A 19,612-nucleotide genomic window follows, 5' to 3' on the forward strand; every position below is an offset into this window, starting at 1 on the left:
AACTTCATCTCGCCACAGCGACGGTGGGGTGACTCTAAGCGTTGCTGTGAATCCACGGCGAGGCAACCGGCGGAGCCAAAATGGAGCATGTGGTTAAATGAATGGCAGGGCAGAGGAAGAAGTTACAAGGGCGTCTGGAAAGGATTAATTCCAATCTTCCTTCGATCCGTCCCAGATTTCGAAACATTAACGGCCACCCCACCACACGAACTCCAGCGGGCTCAAAGACAAGGGGAATGCTGCATGATATACATTCGGCTTCCCCAACCTGGTGCTCTCCAGATGTAGGGGGCATCTTTGGGAATTGTACCTGGTATGACCCCCTGGTTGTTTATTGTAGGACGGAAATGGTGAGATCAGATGGATTTTTGATCTGATGCAGCTCTTCTGAAAATGACGTTTGCCAGTAAAAAGCCTGAAAGGTCAGGTTTAAAACCAGCCTTCGTCCTATGACTGAATGGATCCAGTTCGGTGTGTTAAAATCTGCCTAATGTCTTGGACCTCACTCGTACCGTTTGGTAGTTAAGTTTTTTTTAAAAAATCTGTAAGGACAACGAATCTTGTTAGACAGAAAACAGTTCTGTTCAGGGGAAGAATAGGAATTAGTCTTGACTATTAAAGGAGTTTGCTGTGATCCCAAGAGCGTCGCATGTATTTGGCAGCACATATCAAGTCGGTTCCATTGCAAAATTCCAAGCAAGTTCCTCATTCTAGAACTAAAGAAGAGATATTACTTATGTATTCAATTTGGGAATAGATCCGTCTCATTGGGACTGATTTCTGAGAGGCATATAGAGGACTGTACAATAACTACATCGTAATCCTAATAATTGCAGAAATAAGATCCGCTGACTTTACTGGTTTTTAATCCCCAGTAGCGTTTTATAGGAATGTAGCTTTATACAGTAATTAACCAAAAAGAACTGAAGTCACTTCATAGAAAAGATCAGTTTATTATATTTCTATGAAAAAAACATTTTGCAGAGATATAGTAAGAGAGGGGACATCTCTATTTGCATTACAAATCAGGAAGTAAACAGCTCCTTTGAAGAATGTCAGTATTGTATCACTGCACACTTTTCTACAGCAGTTCAGACTAATATCTACTCCAAATGAGAGGCATGAATTCTGAGGAACTGATCCATATTTTAAGAAAAAAAAAGAATAGCTTCAAGTATGGCAGGGGGAAAAAAAATCAAGACAATCGCCAGTATCTAAAACTGTATGAGGCACTTCTATAGACGGTTGCAGGAGTTCACGCGTCTGAACGTATCAAAATGTGCACGTGTGAATGAGCCCTCAAAGAATAGGCATATCAGCCTCAGCGGGATGGTTTCTAACTAAATTGTCAGTGGCAATTTATCAGAAAATCTATAGGCATCGATATGACAAGAATGGATAAAAGCTCAGCTCTACCCTTGAGTAATTCTGGGGAGCCGTGTATGACTTTTCAGCTGAGAGGGTCATCAAGCCTGACTTACGGATGCGCGTTTCTGCACTAACAGGTCTTGTTCGAAGAGTCTTGACCTACTTTAAGCTCGGATGGTCTCCCCGACTCCCCAGAAAAAAGGATTGGGGCTGACCCCTCGGTACTTTTTTAGGCAACCGCCTATCCAACAAGCACATCTTCTTCACCTCAGGCAGCTCCTAGTTTCCTTGGGATGGCTGGGCTAAAACCAGGTGACAGCTCTTGAAGCTGCAAGTGGGTGGAGCTTCAAGGGGGATATTCCGGGGATTTCAACCTCCTTCGGAGAGAGAGGAAGGGAAAGAGAGCGAGGGTGGTGGGGTCCTCGAAAAACTTGCCCCCCCTGCTCCTCGCCTCCCACCGGTTGCGGGGGGGGCGGTCCGGTTACCCTTCTCTGGGGTTTCTTGCCTCGCTTCTCCAGCCAGGATAGAAAGGGCACCTAGCGGCTTTCCTTCGCGGCGAGATGGGGAGGAGGGTGGGCGGGGAGGGTAGTTAATTTCCCCCCAGTGGGGTGCCTCTCCCAGCAAATGGCCAGGCGACGGTTGTATGCTGGGAAGAGGGCGGGCGGGACTCTCCCGCCCAAGGCACATCTGGTGCGAATATTCCCTGCTTTCTATCAACTTCCAGTTCCCCAGATAAGGCAAAAAACAAATAGCCAGGCTGGCGAGGGGAAAGGGGAGAGAAGGACATGCTCGTCCTGTTCCTAAGGTTCACACAGGTGGTCTCCCCCACCCCCGCTCATCATGGGGCAGCACTTTCTTGTCGAATCTTCTGAACAGAGGTTGGCCCCAACGCCGTTTCTTGCCCTTCCCCAGAAAGCCTTGCAGAGAAGCAGAGGGGGCCCGGGGCAGGCAAGCTTCCCCTCTAGAGCATACCATCTCCCCCCCGATTTCTCCTCGACATCAACAGCCGCAGAATGGTGGCGGACCACCCTTCTGTCCCAATTCCCCTGGAGAATATTCAGCTCTGTGGCTCATCAGGATCCCTAACACATTTCCCAGTGCATCGGATCCTGATTGGGGACCAACCAAGGGGACGCCAGACAGTTGCCAGTTTTCCAATCCCCCTTCCCGCTTTATTCAGATTTACGGGGAAGCGGGAAGCTTGCACGCTTTTCTGCATCAACTTGCACTCTTCCGTACTCTTGCGTACTCGTCTGTATTCGCGTGGCGCTCTCCCGGTTTAGACTTGCCTTTTTGGATCGTCACAAAGGCGTTATTCAAACCCGAGATCTAGTTACAATCAGAAGATGCTTTTCTCTCCAGTTCTCCTGCCTCCCGTCCCGTCTTCCTTTCTTCCCCTTTCCTGCTTATCTTCCTCGCTCTGTTTTCCAGAGCAGGAGTTAATTTCCATCTGGCTCTGACGAGCGGTCCGGGAACAAAACTCCCCTTTATCAGCTTCCAGGCTTTATCGGCAAGAGCAGCCACCGCCCCCGCTTTCTCTCCGATTCCTCATAGGCGGGGGGAGGTTCACCGTGGTCCCCGAGCGTAGCCCCCGGGATGGGGCAGGTCGAACGCCACTCATCCCAAGCGGGGCCAAGAGGACCCCGCGCGCTGGGCGGCCGGGGGAACGCACGGGAAAGACTCCAGAGGGGACGACATTTCCCGCAGCCCCCGAAAGCCAGTCTTCCTGGGCCTCCCCAGAAGCAAGCAGCCTCGAGGCTTACTCACAAGGAACCCGAAGGAGGAGTGCAGACTTAATGCCCGCGACGCCTTCTGGCTGTCAACCCGGTTCTCGCGTTTGGCCACCCAAGTTTTTCCTTTCGGCCGCCATTCACAACCCGCCGCGGGCTGGTCGAGTCAGGGGCTGCAGGAGAAACCGCTTCCTCCCTTCCTGGCACCCTTCCCCAAGGTGAGCGCGCGGGGCCCCTTTTCTGCCGCGCCGCCTTGCCGGCTGCGCCTCGCGTCCAAGCCCTACGGTATCCCGTCCGCCGGCCGAACAAGGGGCTGCTGTTCCCGAGCGCGGCCTCCGGCAAAAACAGATGGAAGCAATAGCCGGGGCTGCGCGCTCGGCCGAGTTGAAGCTGCGGGAGGGGAAAGTGAGCGCGAAAGGCGGCGGGCGGCGGGATCCCAGAAAGAAGGCCGGCGGGAGGGGAGCTCAGATCCCCACGGCGCCCGAGCGGACTGCTGGCCAGCGGCAGCAGCGCCAGCGCCACCAACCGCGCGCGCCGTGCTCTGTTTCATCCCCGACTCCGAGGGACCTCGGTTCAGCGCCCTGGCGGACTCTAGGGGGGCCGCGTGGCGGGAGCAAGAGTGGGCGGGGGGAGAATCCCCACATTTTCCTCCGTCCCCAGAAGGCGGGCTACTCCGAAAGGTTTGTGGGGAGAGAGGGCGTCTCCCGACCTATCTGGAGCGCGAAGGAAAAGCTGCCGCCGCTGCCGCCGCCGGAAAGCTTCCGGGTGCCTCACGGGCTTGTGCTGAATGCCCGGCGTTGCATTCAGACGGATCGGCCAAAGACGCCGGCAGGGGAGCAATGGAACCCCGCCTGGTGAAGGATCCTAAGCATCCCGCTCCTTCTTATAGATGGGGAAGAAGTGGACGGAAGGGCGAGCGAAAGGTAGCCGAAGCGAACTGGGCGCATCTCTCCTTGGCCCCGGGTTACGCTCTCTCGCTGCTTCTCCTGGAAGTTTCAGCTGCGCCTCGCAGTCGAGCTGTTTTCTTTCCTGGAGCTCGAGTGCCCCCTTGGCCCCCAAAGCTGAACAGCTCTGAGGTCCAAGAAGCTGCGCGCGCTCCATGCCTCATTTCCTACAAACTAGACAGAAAATCAACAGCAGCCCCTCTTGACTCCTGGCATCCCACCTAAATCGCCTTGAGCCTCCCCACACACCCCGAACCCCGTCCCCCTCTCTTCTCTCCTGCACTGCAGCGCCCGCGGGCTCCTAGAGTGCCTCTGGGGCACAGCCTCAACGCTCGCCTTCCGCCAGGACAGAAGCCAAAGCGGAGCCCCGGTGGCGCTTGCCTCCCCGGCCAGTTCTGCTTTGGACCCTGGAAAGGCTTGTACGGGGTCCATCCTCACCGCCTTTCCCTCACCGCCTTTCTTTCCGGTGGAAACGTTTGTCGCGCCCGTACTGTTCGCAAAACCGAAAACAATGCGCCGGTCTCTTTTGCAAAGCAAGGGAGAACAGCGCCTTTCTCCTTTTTCCGGCCATACCTGGCGCAAGCGGTGCCTCCCAGAGATGCCCTGATCAGCGCCACCGGGGGTGGGCGTAGGGACTGGGCGTTCTAGGGCAACGCTGCCTAGAGGGCTCCAGCTTGGGGGAAGGCTACTCTTTCCGAGTCCCCAGTACTCCCCAAAGGGGTTAAGTAGTCAGTTCCATTCCCGCTTCTCTTTCTACGCCGAGGTCCCCCAGCCCAGCCGCGAGTGAAGCGGTGGCAATGTTAATCACACACACACACCCCAGCCGCGATCCCACAATGGGCTCAAGTCTGTGCGGCAGACAGCGTCCCTCTCTGGGGACATTGCTGAGATTGGGATCAATTGGAAAGGGGGGAGGGGACAGGAATCAGTTCACCCCTTCAGGGGAAGAGACCCCTCCCCTCCCCAGTCCGTGCCATATGGTCAAGCTCTACCCAGCACCAACACCACCACCAGCACCCGCGCACACGCACGAGCGCACGCACACTTCCCCGCCCCCGTTCCAGATGAAGTTTGGAAGGCTTGTCTGACCACCCCCCGCCAGTTTAAGAGGCTGGCACGAGGGCCCCAGGCGTCAAATCAGCGAGAGAGGCTTTTATTGTGGAGGAGCTGGAGCTGGAGATGGGTGGGGGGACCATTTCCTGACAACTATTTACTTGAAACCGTTGATTCGTCGGGGCAGGATGGATCCTGGAGTTGAATCAGTTACGGGAGTCGTTTTCTGAGGCCGTCGCAGAGAGGAAAACCGAAGAGGGGAGACCTGGGTTCCCTTGTTGGATTTTTAAAATTGCATTTATTTTGGCGGTTGCGGATTATTAACCAAGATTCAGGAAGGTAAAGGAAGGGAGCTCTTTATGTATTTATTCTGCTTCTCTTTCTCTCTCCGTCGGGAATTTTTCGAAGTTGGAGTCCGGCAAAAGCCTTTGGAAGAGATAAGAAAAACGAGCCTCCGGGACCCAGGCACAAGGGCCCGGTGGCTTCCCCCGGCTCCGAGTTTTGACAATCCGGTCTTCTTTTGGTTTAATCAGAAGTAACCCCTCCTTCGATCTCGAGGGCTCACTACCAAGCTAATCGGCTTCCCATCTCAGGACGCAGGGAAGCCTGGAGTTCGTCCCGAGGTCCCCGCCGGAGAGGGTGAAACCGCGAGCCTTTTTCCTGCCAGGGGAGTCGGGTCTCGCATTGCCCTCCAGCGCTTGCGGATCGGGAAGGTTGTGGGGCAGCCCCGAGGCTGCGATCGAGGTGTTGCGGGAGAGAACCGCGGACCCGCGCTGGGCGCGCTTTTCTTGCCCAGCGGAGCGAACGCCAGTGCCCGTCTGTGCCCGTCCCGCCGCCCGGCAGCCCAGCGGGCGAGATGAGTTCGGCTTGCAACCGAGGGTCGCTCCCCGGGAGACCGTTAGCTCACTCGGGTCTGAAAGGAGGCTGAGGCGCTGGCGGAAAGCCGCTGCCTGCTCGGGCTGCGCTAATGACAACCAGATTTGGCAGAGGGGCCGCGGTGCGGCATTCCAGCAGCTGGGCTGGGAGGAGGGGACGGCGGGCGGGCCACGGTGTGGGGAGGAGGGCTTGCGCGCCTGCCCCAAACTGGAGGGAAGCCCCTCGGAGCGTCTCTCTTGCGAGAGGGCAATCCGCGGCGGATGAATCGCCGAACGGGAAAGGCGCCGCCTCTCGGGCTCGCCGGCGTCCAGGAGGCGTCGGGCTGGGAGGTCGGAATTCGGGAACTGCCGCTCGGAGCTTCTTAAGAAAGGTAAGAAAGAGGGGGCTTTGCTCGAACCCGAGTCTGTCCCTCCTCCTTTCTGCTCTCTCTCCCTCCACACACCTTTAGTCCAATGTTCTCGCTTCCCCGTCAAATTCTCCTCCTCCCCATTTCGATCTTTGCTCCTTCGCCTTCTTTCCCGCCCATTCCCCATTCCATCCCTTCAGATTCCGCCCTACCTGCTCTCAGAGGGACCCGACCTGTCCCGGAGACGGGGGAGACCCACCTTCTGGGGACAGCGAAGACATTCTCGCCCCCCCCCCCCGCCCTCCCGGGTCTCCCCAGCCCGGCCTTGCGCCCAGAACTGGGGCTGCCCGTCGGGGCACCAGGGAAGCTGGAGGGACGCAGGGATGGGAGAATGGACGTGGTTGCTGCGGGAAAAGGCAGAGGGCTGCCTCTTGGGGTGCAGCCTCCTTGCCGACGCCGTCTTGGGAAAGTCTTGGACGGCTCTAGATGGGGGCCCGCCGTTTGCCTTGGAGCGGGATTATCCAGATCGAAAGAGCCCCAACCAGAAGGCGGGAGGGTGAGGGAGGGAGGCGGGAGCGGGTCGGAAGACGGCCGAGGGCTGCCTTCCTGACTCTCCCGCGGGCTCCCCCCGCCAGTCCAGCGAGGCAGGGCGGCGAGAAGTGACCGGAGTACCGCCCCCGGGCTTGTTAGCAGGGCTTCCAGCGGAGTCAAGAAGCGACTCTCCACCGAGCCGACGCTCCGGAGTGGACCGGCTGCCCCCTCCCAAAGCGCCTGCGCGGCCCTTCTGGGCCGAACGACCAGTGCTTCTGGTGTCCGGAGGGCAGGAAGCGGGGAGGAGAGAAGAGCGGGGAGTCGGGCAGCCCCTGAGATTGCCGCCCTCGTCGTCGGTCTAGGCTCGGCACCAGCCTCCCCTTCAGGGCCCTCTTGCAGGCGGAGACGTCCTCTTCTCCGGATGGATTCACTCTTTTCCTCCTAATCTTGGTATGGGGCCGTCCCAGACCCGGCTTTGAAAGAGCTGCAACGTTGGGGGGACGCGCGTCTTCTCTGGATCCGCGAGGTGGGGCGACGCTGCCCAAATACCTCTCTGGACTTCTTCCCCCGCAAGAGATGGAGCTGACCCCGACAGACGACGCCCATTAGTGTCTGGACCTGCAGCGGAGGGAACTTCGCAGGTCCCTGGGATCTAGTCCACCCTTAGAGCAAGCGTCCTGGAGGGATCTCTACGCTCTCCGGGATCTCAGAAAGCTTGACTCGGTGATTGGATAGCCAGGTGTATTAAGTGTCCCTCCTCTGGGGGAACCGCCCACCTAGCCGTTTTCTGGAATTGAAAAGAGCCCCTTCCCCGAAAAGGGCTGCCAGCGGTGTGGGATCTTCGCTTCCGCCTTCGTTGCCTTCCTTCGGAGCTCCTGCTGGGGCAAAAGACCTTGAGCGGGCCCTTGGCCTCCTTCCAGAAAGGCTGAGCTGCAGCGCCGGGGGCTGAAGGCTCGGAGCTCTTCCAGCCGAGAGCCAGGAGCGCCTGCACCCGGGTGAGCGTGGGAGGCGCGTGTGAGCACAATCTATAGCGTTGTCTACCCGCGGTTGTGGCGCGATATGCAGGCGTGTTGTGTGGGAGGGAGGGAGTTTTCCAGGTGTTTCGATTTGCAATCCTTGCTAGCTTTTTCAAAGGTGCTTTCCTGACACAGAGCATTATTTAAAGGGCGGGGGGGGAGAGGGGGCAGAATAGCTGCGCTGTGACATTTACATTGGAACCGTTTCTCAGGCCTTTTGCAAACAATCTGGGAGGTGAAGGGCCTGGGAAATGCGTGGCTTTTTGCCTAGGCGCCGGGATGGCATGGGTTCAGAATCTTCCGAAGCTATGATGTAGTGTGAACCCACATCTAGTTAGCCCAAGGCCTGAGCAACGAAGGATGGCTGAAGGGAAGTATGTTTCAGAAGAGTGTGTGGACCCGAACAGAGGGCTGAGTCCTGTTCGGGATTATGCCGGGGACGAGGCAGGAGAGTCGTGCCTGCGAGGTGTGGCCTGCATTGACTCAGGCCGTAGGAGAGTCTGCCTTCTCTCAATATTTGAAAGGCGGGAAGCCAACTCTCAGAATGAATAATCCTCTAGCTCTGGTCCTGAAACCGGAGCAAAGCGCAGTACAAGCTGGTGGGGAGAGACGGAATTTGGAAATGGATTCATCAGTTGGAAGCAAGAATGCTCCGTAAGGATCTTGCACCCTGCCATACAACAGAATTGGACTCTTCTGATGGTTTCAAGAGAAATGTGCGTCGTGGAAACCCTTCCATGCTGCTCTTTGGAAAGACCCCAGGATAAAATGCGCTCTCCTTTGGCCCCCGTTTGTGCTGGGCTCAGAGGGGCCAAGGCAGAAAACTCCACGTTTGCTTTGCTTTGCTTTGCTTACGCAGACGCAGGATCCTGGCGATTCCCAGGGAGATGGAAAATAACGGTATTTAAATCGCTGAGCAGAGACGGGGCTGGCAGAGACTACTGCATGTGGTTAGCTTGGCACTATAATCATATTCTTCAAATAAAACATGTTGACGCTGCGGGAATTTTCTCTCCTTCCGAGCCTCTCCAAGGGGAAGAGCGCGGCGTAAACGCCTGCACGGGCCAGCAAAGACCCGGGAGGTTTCGTGGCAAAGATGTCAAGGAATAGGGGCCGCCGAGATTGGGGATCACCCGCTTCTTAGACCTTGGCAGATTAGGGGTGGGCGAGAGGGGCTGATTCGTTGATTTGCTGAGCGGCCAGAAATGTAGGGCGCTGGATATGGAGGAACCTAGATGCCTTGAGGTTTGCTGAGATGGTTGTGTGATGTGGCGGGGCGGATAATCTGGATCTTGCCAGAGACTTGTAAATGAGAACTGCTGGGTCAGGTCAGCCTGTCGCCTTCGCGGTCCTCTGCCGCCCCCAAGTGATGGTTTTCATGAATAGCAGGTCCATTGCGCCTGACAGTCGAAGAGAATCCCGGCATGAGGTTTCCTTAGCCAAGTGGTTCTCAAACATTTTGGTTTCAGGACTTCTTAAAAATGGTTGAAGACCCCAAAGAGCTTTGCCTTATGGGGGTTATATCTTTACCATATTAGAAATATTTACCGTATTAGAAATTAAAAGTGGGAAATGTTAAAATATTTATTTGACTTTGTGGACCCCTTGAAAGGGTCTTGGGGACCCCCCAGGGGTCCCCAGACCACACTTTGAAAACTGCTGCCTTAGTGAATTTATCTCGTTTAAACGCTGCATGCACCAGGGAACCTTGAGCAGAAGCAAGCCCTACACCAGTATTTTCCAAACTTGGCAACTTTAAGATGTATGAACTTGAACTCCCAGAATTCCCCAGCCAGCCTGCTGCAAAATCGATTTAGGGCTACCAGATTGGGGCTGCAAAACGGTAGTCACCCACTGGATGGCAATAAAAAGTTTTCTGCATCTCTTTGCTGCCATCTTGTGGTTCTCTGGATTTTTGTAGTACAGATTGGGGAGCCTTTTCCTGTAAATACTTAAGTATTTGGAGGACTGTGGCATTTTGCAGTCCCTGAACTTTTGCTAAATTCTAGTCAATTCCCTAATTCAGAGTAAGGCATGCTCTTTAAAGGATGGGAATATTTGGAATTTGGAGAGCATGTCAGGGGTGCTGTCACAAAATGGCTGCCATGGGGCTTGCTTATTTAAGTATGATGGTAGTGGTGATCTTGACCAGCCACAAAACAGCCATTAACTGGAAGGCAACAATGGGGAAGGAAACAAAGTTGAATATGCTATGAAATAAAACAAAAATGTACCCATTGTGCATATTCACACCTTTACACAAATTCTGCTTCTACTGTCGGTTTGACTATGCAGTGTGCAGGGCTGAATAAAAATGGTTTCCTCCCAGGCCAAGTTGACTATTGATTCTGGAATATTTTTGCTTTACTGTGGGGCTCACACAACAATAACGTTCTGCTTGCCTAAACTGTCAATTCCAGCAGAATTTCCAGCCTGCTGTAACTCTCTTTCTTTCTTCCTCTGTGATATATCCCAATGTCCCTTTTTCCAAAGTGGTGCAGCACCTCTGGAAGATCTCTGGCAGAACACCAGGTTAGGAAAGGCTGTCTTCATTGGAGGATGTTTGCTATAACTAAAATATTATGATGGTTTGGTTAAATAACTCCATTTCTATTTCACTGCTACTTAACTTACTTGAAATTCTGGTTCCCTTGCCATTAGTGAATCTGTATCTTGTATCTCTTTGCTGTCATCTAGTGGTTGTCTGCATTTGTGCAGGCCAGATGCAGTGACACTAATCAAAGCTAGCTGATGTTATATGTAAGTCTTTGAGAGGCCCAAGGACATTTTCACTGAAGTGCATCTCTCCTACCCACTTTCTTCCCATTGCTTCCTTCTTCAATGCATTTTTTTCCTCTTTGTTGTTTTGAGGACATAAAAGTCAGTAACTCACTAATTAGAAATGTGGGGGAACCTGTAATAGCGCAATATTTCTTGCCATTAATTATACTTCAATGAGTTAGTTTTGCTGCCTCGAATGAATATTATTCATCCATCTAATCATTTTAGATACCAAATTGTACAGTACTTCAGATATGGATTCTTACATGTGTGAGTTGCAGGGCAATTGCTCCCCTCCCCCAAAGTCCCTGTGTTATGGGCAAGTCTCTTTTAAAAGCTAGACAGGGATGTAAAAACAAAAAATCCCATCTAGTTTACAGACCTGGGATTTCCTGTAGTCTCTAATCCAAGTATTACAAGTGTTTATTCTGCTTAGCTTTTTCAAACTCCGCCAAGGCTGGCTAGATGCTTCATGTTCAAGGATGATTTAAAAAGCAGGAGAGCAACTTTGTGCATAAAAAAATCTATTCTTTCCTCAGGAAGTTTCAATGCTGCACGTCACACCCATGCTCCGTGCAGTTCAACTTCAGGTGGAAAGCTTGAAAGCTGATGTGTAACTCAGAACTGCTCTCATTTGCTCTGGTAATCAGCTTGTGCACTTACAGAGCTCTGCACCCAAGGATTCCTTGCAATGGGGCATTGAAGGAAGTAGGCAGGAGAGAAGGATTTATTTTTTTCACGCCTGCCCATTCAACATTTCCTTGTCAGGCATAGCCTCCAGCAAGTGAAATATTGCAGGGGGTGGCAGACTAAGAAGGACAATTGATGTCCACTAACTCAAGAAAAAACTAAGTCTTAAACCCATATGGTATATTTTGTTCAGTAACTCACTCTGGGTTTAACAGCCTTGAGCGATTCCTATTTTAAAATGTTTCTAGCAAAACAAGTATTGTATGTTTGCTTCTCTGTCTTGGAAAGCTACTACAAGCTGCAGATTCTTCCAAAACTAAACTGCAAATTCTCCCAGGGTGTTTTTGTTTTTGGGTGGAACTTTGTAAAGGAAAAGAGCCCATGGCACTGAAATCTGCAAAGGCCTTGTCCATATGGCTGAATTAAGCTTGCAAAGCACACAGCTTTCTTTAACACTATTTTCTGTTTTTTTACTAGGCTTCCATAAAACCTTTTTCCCTGGGAGGATCAGTTTATTAACATACTATGAACTACAGTAAACATTTCAGTCCCTGCAAAGGTGGACCATATTGCTGTTACACAACAGAAAATGAAAAAAAAGTTTTCTCTTAAATCGTCATTATACCAGGGTTGTTCTAGGGCTGCAGGATTGAGCCACACAGAAATATGAATGATTTCCATTTTAAAATTGCAGTTTTCTAGCAGATGTTGTTTAGGTAGTCTGGATCCACTCAAAAACTGACTGCTACCTCTAGACAAAACTTTCAGTTAGTAATGTCCTGCGTTTGTGTGGTTCAACACTGCCATCTGTTGGAATAAATGCATGCATATCAAATTGGGGGATGGGAAAGCTATGTATAACAAGAGATCTTCTTGATAAAATTCTAGAGGATGGATAGAAGGGTGGTACCATTGGGAAGGAAAAATACAGTTTATTTTCCCATGTGCTTTTTTGTACCCACCTATCATCCTCAACTTTATTCTGTTCTTTCTCCCCACTTCCCAAGTCAATTTTTCTGACTAATAATCCATCACATCGATCATGTTGCTATTAGGTAAAGGTAAAGGTTTCCCTTGACATCAAGTCCAGTTGTGTCTGACTCTAGGGGGCGGTGCTCATCTCCATTTCAAAGCCAAAGAGCCGGCGTTTGTCCGTAGACACTTCCGTGGTCATGTGGCTGGCATGACTACACGGAACGCCGTTACCTGCCTGCCGAAGCGGTACCTATTAATCTACTCACATTTGCATGTTTTCAAACTGCTAGGTTGGCAGGAGCTGAGACTAGCAATGGGAGTTCACCCCATCACACGGTTTCGAACCGCCGACCTTCTGATCGGCAAGCTCAGCAGCTCAGCGGTTTAACCCGCAGTGCCACCGCGTCCCTCAATGTTGCTATTAGAAGACAGCAAATAGATATAACTAGACAACCCATGACCTGTTGGGTCATCATTTCAGAGATATTTCCTTACCAGATTCCTCAATGCCTTCAATGATGGCAGAGCTTCTAATGCACTATGTTCACTGGAACAGTTCTTAAAAATTCAGGGAGATATTCAGAGATGTATCTGCCTTGAAAGTAGCTAATGTTGAACTGTATAGCCCAGTCAAACATCAGGAGCTAACCACAGGAAATGTTTTATGACATTTTGTATTATGTCATAAAATGTTTTATGATAATTTTTAAGTCATAAAATGTTTTATAAAAATTTGCTAAATTGCTATTCTTTGGGAGTCATGGGTCCCAGATTTTGGATATGTATCTGCATGTAAGCCCACTGGAGGCACCTTGGTTCAAAAATTGTTGTCCTATGATGCACCATTTCACCCAGTTAAAGGTTACAAACAAACAGACAGACTCCCTCTTTTGGGGGAGATGGGCGGTAGCAAAATTTGAATAATAAATAAATAAATGATAGTTGTAGTAGTATATAGATTTAATCATGAGTTAAAGAGATTAGGTTCCTATAACTGATGCATCCTCCTGAGAGAAAACAATCATTAATACTTTTGAGTGCCCAATTCTTTGTTCAGCTTAGAAGAAAGTCCCGTTGAGTTCGATGGGGCTTCCTTTCAAAAAAGGTTGCATAGCGAGCAATCCTATGGATATTTGGATGATGGCAGCAGTTCACTTGTGAATAAGTATTTCTTTGGGAATATAAGTGCATAAGTTATAGGTTACCTGAGGGACCGCCTCTTCCCCGCTTCATCAGCCTGTCCCACCCGGTCATGCAGAGAGGGCATGCTGCGGACCCCGTCTGCAAGAGAATTCCATCTGGTGGGGCCCAGGAGGTGGGCCTTCTCTGGGCTCCCGCCCTTTGGAACATCTTGCCCCCAGAGGTGAGATTAGCCCCATCGCTCCTAGCCTTCCGGAGGGAATTGAAGACCTGGCTCTGCCATCAGGCTTGGGGCAGGGAGGAGAATAATCATACTTGGGGTTGGCTAGTGCCCTGAAGTGCCCCTCCTACACAAGGATTGAATGAGACCATAGCCATCAGGATTTTATTATATTTGGTAGTTTTAAAAATTGTTTTAGTCTATATTTTATATTGGAATTTTATTGTATAGTTATTGTTTTATGCTGTAAACCTCCCAGAGTCCCTCCGTTCAGAGGAGATGGGCGGTGACAAATTGGATAAATAAATAAGATAAATGCATAAGAGAAGATATGGTTTCTCTTCTAAGAAATTACAATGTGACCACTGTGGAGTTATTATTTTTTCAATGTTAATACTAAGATACTGTTGCCCCACCACCCAGTTTTATTCTTCTTTAACAAGACTTGGCAGATGGCAGATCAACTTTAAGCTTCCTGGACAACCCATAGTGAATAGAACCAATAAGAAATATAATTATATGTTATAGAATGGTTTGAAGAAGAAAAACATTGATTAGGAAGTATCTGTTTTTGCTATTTTACAGTATCATTATAATGATTACCAGAAGGACAAATACATCAGTTAATTTGATTAGGACTAAATGATCTCAGTCACCCTAAGCCAGCGTTTCTCAACCTTGGCAACTTTAAGATGGGTGGACTTCAACTCCCAGAATTCCCCAGCCATCTTGAAGTCCACCCATCTTAAAGTTGCCAAGGTTGAGAAACGCTGCTCTTAGCTATTTGAGGCAAATATGATACTGACATGCAAAAGAGAATAAACAAAGTAAAACAAAGTAAATCCCACTGAACAGAACCGGGCCCATCAAAAATCACTGTTTGAAAGCTCTTATTCCATCCTAGTAATTTTCCCTCTCCCTATAAATTCACTTATTTGTGGAAATCTGGTTGTCCCCTTTCCCCCCAAATATGGCATCTGAACAGGTATTCCAAATATTGATGCATTTTAAACAAATGGGATCAACAACTGAATGTTGCAACCTGGGCTGCTCAAGATTTCACCAATTAAAGTCCCCTTTTGCTCCAATTTACTCTTGTCCTGCTTCTTTCTCTTTTTAAAATGTGTATAAATTGCCAACTTATTGATGAATTTCCCTTGCAAGTTCATAGCACCATGTATTGTACTGACAGACTGAAGATCAGAAATAGAGGGTTATCTATCCAATCAATCAATCAAACTTCTATTACCGCCCATCTCCCCCAAGAAAGGGGGACTCTGGGCAGACTTCATTCCTGCTTGCTTTCTATCATAGAACCCAGGGACATCTCTTTCTTTTTAATTATCCAGCCTGCTTTCCCATTTTCATCCAACCTCTGCTTCTTTTTATTTGTTCTTTTTAAAGATGACTTTGGGATTCTTAAGGCACTGACCTGCGTAAGTTTCACTGAATTCTTCCTGTTAAGAAAACATGAAGTCCAGCCTGCAATTATAGAGGGCAGCAGCAGCTAGAAACATTTGAGGCCGACAAATCAAAGATGAGTACAGGAATTCTTGAAAGACGTATGCACTGAGGATTCTTTATCTAGAAAAAAAATACAGGATAGAACTGTGATAAAAAGGGGGCAAAGGGGTGAAGAAGAAGGCTGGAAGGGAAGATGGCTTTGATGTCCAAGAGCCTGTTATCAGTGGGAGGCACTTACATAAACACATGGCTATTATTGCTAATTGAAAAACCAAGGCAAATGACTTGTTTCTGCAAGAATGCCATCTGCTGAGTTTCTGAAGTTGCTGTGCTGGTGCCTGTTTGCTAATCGTTTGTCAGGCCTGGTGGTGGAATGGGGCTAGTGATTCATTCCCCACTTATAAAAAGCCAGCCCAGTTGAGGTCCTGCCAGCCACTAGTCAGTAAATCACTCCTTCTGGTCCTGCTATAGACCAATTTAAGACTCCAGATTGCTCTGCTTTTAACTTCACAAGACAGTATGGCCCACAGATTATGGTCTGTCCATGCTGCTACATCAGCTAAAACTTGTTTCCCACAGATGGTAACAGTGCGTACTTTAGCGCAGATTTCTCAACCTGGTGCTCGTGAGAGTAAAAATGCCAGAATTCCCAGCCCTTAAAAACAAACAGGTTTGGTGGGCATTTACATAAAAACATAGGCAGCAGTTCTATAGATGCATGCTTGGAACATGCAAGATTTCCCTTGCATATGATACTGTAAAAAGTAGAATGGCAATGGATCCTAAATATATTTCCCAAGACTAGGCAAAGGAACCTTCAGAACTGCAAAATCTCATTGTTTTTTCTAGCAGCTAAAGATTCACCAACCATAGCCTGGTACCATTTAAAAACTGTGAACCCACATATTTTGTAGAAAATGCTCCCTGTTACCCCCTTTAGCTTCCTTGGGATGTTTTCTACACTGTGTTGCACATAAAAAACAGGCAGTGCTTTCCATCTTTACCTTTTTTTTTTACCATACCCTGCAAACCTGCCTGCATACCCACCATTTTTATTTATTTACCAAGGGGTGTCCCAGAGAGAGATCAATGTATGGTCCAAAATTATGAGGCTTGAGGCTGTGTTGTGTATATAAATTATATAAAGTAATAAACTAGATAGCTGTGGAGCATGGAAGATTGCCAAGGGTGGCTGACCACATTGGTATCTGCTTGCTGAATACTGGGGACTCAGGTCACAATCCTTACAGTGTCCATAGAAAAGTGGACACTCAGTAACTGCAGACTATTTCCATTTCCTCAATATAATTTAGTGGGCGTGCGAGAGGGATAGAATAGACCTTGGCTTGTTGGTATTCTTAAACAAGTAGAAGTCAGAAAAGGATGATGATCTGTTGCAAAACACACAGAGATCTAACAGATGTTCTGTCCATTCCTATACTAAGAAATAAGCTTCAGTAGCCCTAAGATTTGACTGCTACACTGGCTATAGCATTCTGAGCTTATGCAAGACAAGGAATGTTTGCATGGATGCCTCTGGAGTTAAAGCAATGCACCTTTTCACTAGGACGTAGCTATAAGGAGAGGTGTACTGAGTTTTCAGTTGAAAGGCCATGTTCCTTAACTTTTTGCAACTGTGCTACCACATTGCTTCTAAGCCATCTGTTACCTTGGTTGACTGCTGAGGTCCCTAGGAATTGTGATATTTAGCAAAGTGTCATCAACTGGGGTCCAAGAATGACTTGATCGCATTTAAGAATGTGGGCATATTAAGTGGGATCTTTTTGCCTTCAGGAATGGGGAGAGGGGCAGTGCCTTCATCGCACTGCTGTGGCTGCCATCTTCACTTTTTTTGACCACACCCTGCAAACATGCTGCTGCCTACCCACCCCATTTGTAAAGGCTGACCTTTGACTTCATTCCCATAATGCAAATGCATTGCTACAAGATAACCAGTCTGCAACATCAGCCTTCCCTACCTGATGGGCTTCTGGGACATTCAACTACAGCGCAACTCTCAAAATTTCAAGCCAGCCTGAAGCTGGGGGGCACCTGGTTGGGGAAGTCTGCGTAACAGAATGTCTGCATTTGTAAAGAAACTGAACTGTGGTGTGTAGCCCAACCTAAGTACCATTTCTGACATGGAAGAGATATATTTTTAAATTTTTTTAATTTATTTTCTATCCAGCCTTTATTATTTTTATAAATAACTCAAGGCGGTGAACATACCTAATACTCCTTCCTCCTCCTATTTTCTCCACAACAACAACCCTGTGAGGTGAGTTGGGCTGAGAGAGAGGGACTGGCCCAAGGTCACCCAGCCAGCTTTCATGCCTAAGGCAGGACTAAAACTCACAGACTTCTAGTTTCTAGCCATTGCCTTAACTGCTAGACCAAACTGGCTTTCATATTAATGCTAGGATTTATGTCTCCCATGCAAATTTCCATATCAGTTCATATTTCATGTATGCAGTTCTTGTCTGGCAAAGTGCAAAGTTAAAAGTGAGGGTTTATTTTTAATGGGACCTACCAAAATTCATATTTTGAACAGAAATTACATATCTGAAATTCAGACTTCAAAGTGGAAAATATTTTATCTGAAAGCTGATTGAGTGGCTTCTTTTAATAAAAAAGTAGAGTTTTAAATCTGTTAATGCAATTGATGCATTAGAGAGTGTTAAATGAACCTCTCAGAGTCAAATTAGATGCAGATCAAAAGCCTTTGAAGGAAACCATGTAAATTAAAAGCAAACAAATAAATACCTGGCAGGGCTACAGTGTTTAGGCAGGGCTGGTTTAATTTTCACTTTACCAGCTGCTATCCCAATAAAATTAAAAATATGACTATGTATGTGAAGAGTTTTGAACAAACTAAATGCTTAATTATTATTGTAGTAGAACCTTAAGATTTGATGTAGACTTTAGCCTTCTCAATGATGGATGTTTGTCTTCTGCCAACTTTTAAATTCTGCATGCCATTTGTCTTCCTTCTTTCAAGATTAATCTCAGCTTTGTGTGCAGAGGTTTAGAAATGTTACTTCTTGTAAGTGCTACTTCTTGTTTCACCCTAGATTTTCACCACTGAACTAAACTAGGTCAAAGCATAGGTGGTATTTATTTTTATCTATTTTTACAAGAAATTCCTGTATCTTGAGGTTAAGGTCTTCGTTACTAACAAAGGACATCTGGAGAAGAGTATCACCAAATGGTGCTAATTTTGAGACAGGCTAATCAAGATCTCAGAATCTTTCCCCCTTTTTATTCTTTTCCTACTTCACACTACTGATGACTTCTAGAGCTGCATATAACCTCTTTTCCCTTAAGATTTTGATTCAGACACTGATGTTTGGAATTTGTAAGACCTTTGCACCATACTATTGATGATGCTGAATTAATGGCCATGGTATCCAAGGTAACTTGTTATCTGATTCATCATGCAGGGTGTTGTTTTCTACACCTTTAAGAGCATTTGCAGTAGTAGTCATTTTATGTGTGATGAATTTAAGTGGTATTCTGAAACACAGGATCCTCATGCGAACATAATACCTGGGATACTTATTATGTGTGTGTGTGCACCTTTGAGTTAGCCTTGACTCCTGGTGATTGCCTGGACGAGCCCCTGCAGTTTTCTTGGCAAGATTTTGGAAGTGGTCTGCCATCGCCTCCTTCCTAGAGCTGAGAGACAGTGGCTGGACCAAGGTCACCCAGCTGGCTCTGGTGCTTTAACCACTACATCAACCTGGCTCTTGGGATACATACTATAGATCTGAATATAAAGGTGAACAGGCCAGAGTTTAAGGTATACAGGATTACTTGTCATTTTGGCAGCCGAGAATAATTAAGATCATTAATAGATATTTTCAGCATACTAACATGTATTGCAGATGTGTCATATGCGTTTTCTATGCAATCATTATTTTCTTATTTTATGTTCTGTTTTCAGTTGACCTTTACTATGGGTCCTTTCCGAAAAGAATTCTTGATCTTGGGTTACCTCCTTGCAGGTAAGATTTATCTTCAATTAAAGATTTTTGCCAGGTTCAGCATTTGTCAAGATAGTCTCTTTGGTTATACCCTACCCGGCTTAAACCTGGAGTAGGCAGGCTGATGCTTCCTCCAGATACTTTAGATCTCAGTTGCCAGCACCTCCAGTCAGTGGGGAATTGTGAGAGCTGTCCCATTCCAGGGTTCTAGTCTATTGCTTGAGGAAACATTCAATTCATTTTGCTCTCTTTCTTGTACAGTGATTCTGATCACAGAAACAGCATCAGAAATGTATTTATCTATGGACATTGCGTGAAAAAAGCTGCTTTGATTTTTATCATGATGCATCTATTATTTCTCTTCCCAGAAGGGAGATTATGGGTGCAGATCTTCAAGAATGTTAAGCATGTCCCACTCAGACTCAAAGACAACAAGATAGGAATTTCATACATTTTCCTGGCCAGGGCTGGAAAAGCTCCACCAGGAACTTTAGA

General features: G+C 48.2%; 1 protein-coding gene across 1 annotated transcript in view; it reads left to right on the forward strand.

Moving 5' to 3' along the window:
* Window positions 1–5,239: 5,239 nt before the first annotated feature.
* PDGFRA (platelet derived growth factor receptor alpha) overlaps window positions 5,240–19,612 on the forward strand; it is a 55,332-nt gene continuing 40,959 nt past the window's right edge. Inside the window, exons 1-2 of the mRNA XM_063310553.1 lie at window positions 5,240–5,434; window positions 19,078–19,138. Coding sequence (XP_063166623.1) covers window positions 19,090–19,138 — 49 coding nt within the window. The 5' untranslated portion in view covers window positions 5,240–5,434; window positions 19,078–19,089. The remainder of the gene's footprint in view (window positions 5,435–19,077; window positions 19,139–19,612) is intronic.

The sequence above is a fragment of the Candoia aspera genome, chromosome 8 (assembly GCF_035149785.1).
Source record: "Candoia aspera isolate rCanAsp1 chromosome 8, rCanAsp1.hap2, whole genome shotgun sequence".
In the NCBI taxonomy this organism is placed as follows: Eukaryota; Metazoa; Chordata; class Lepidosauria; order Squamata; family Boidae; genus Candoia; species Candoia aspera.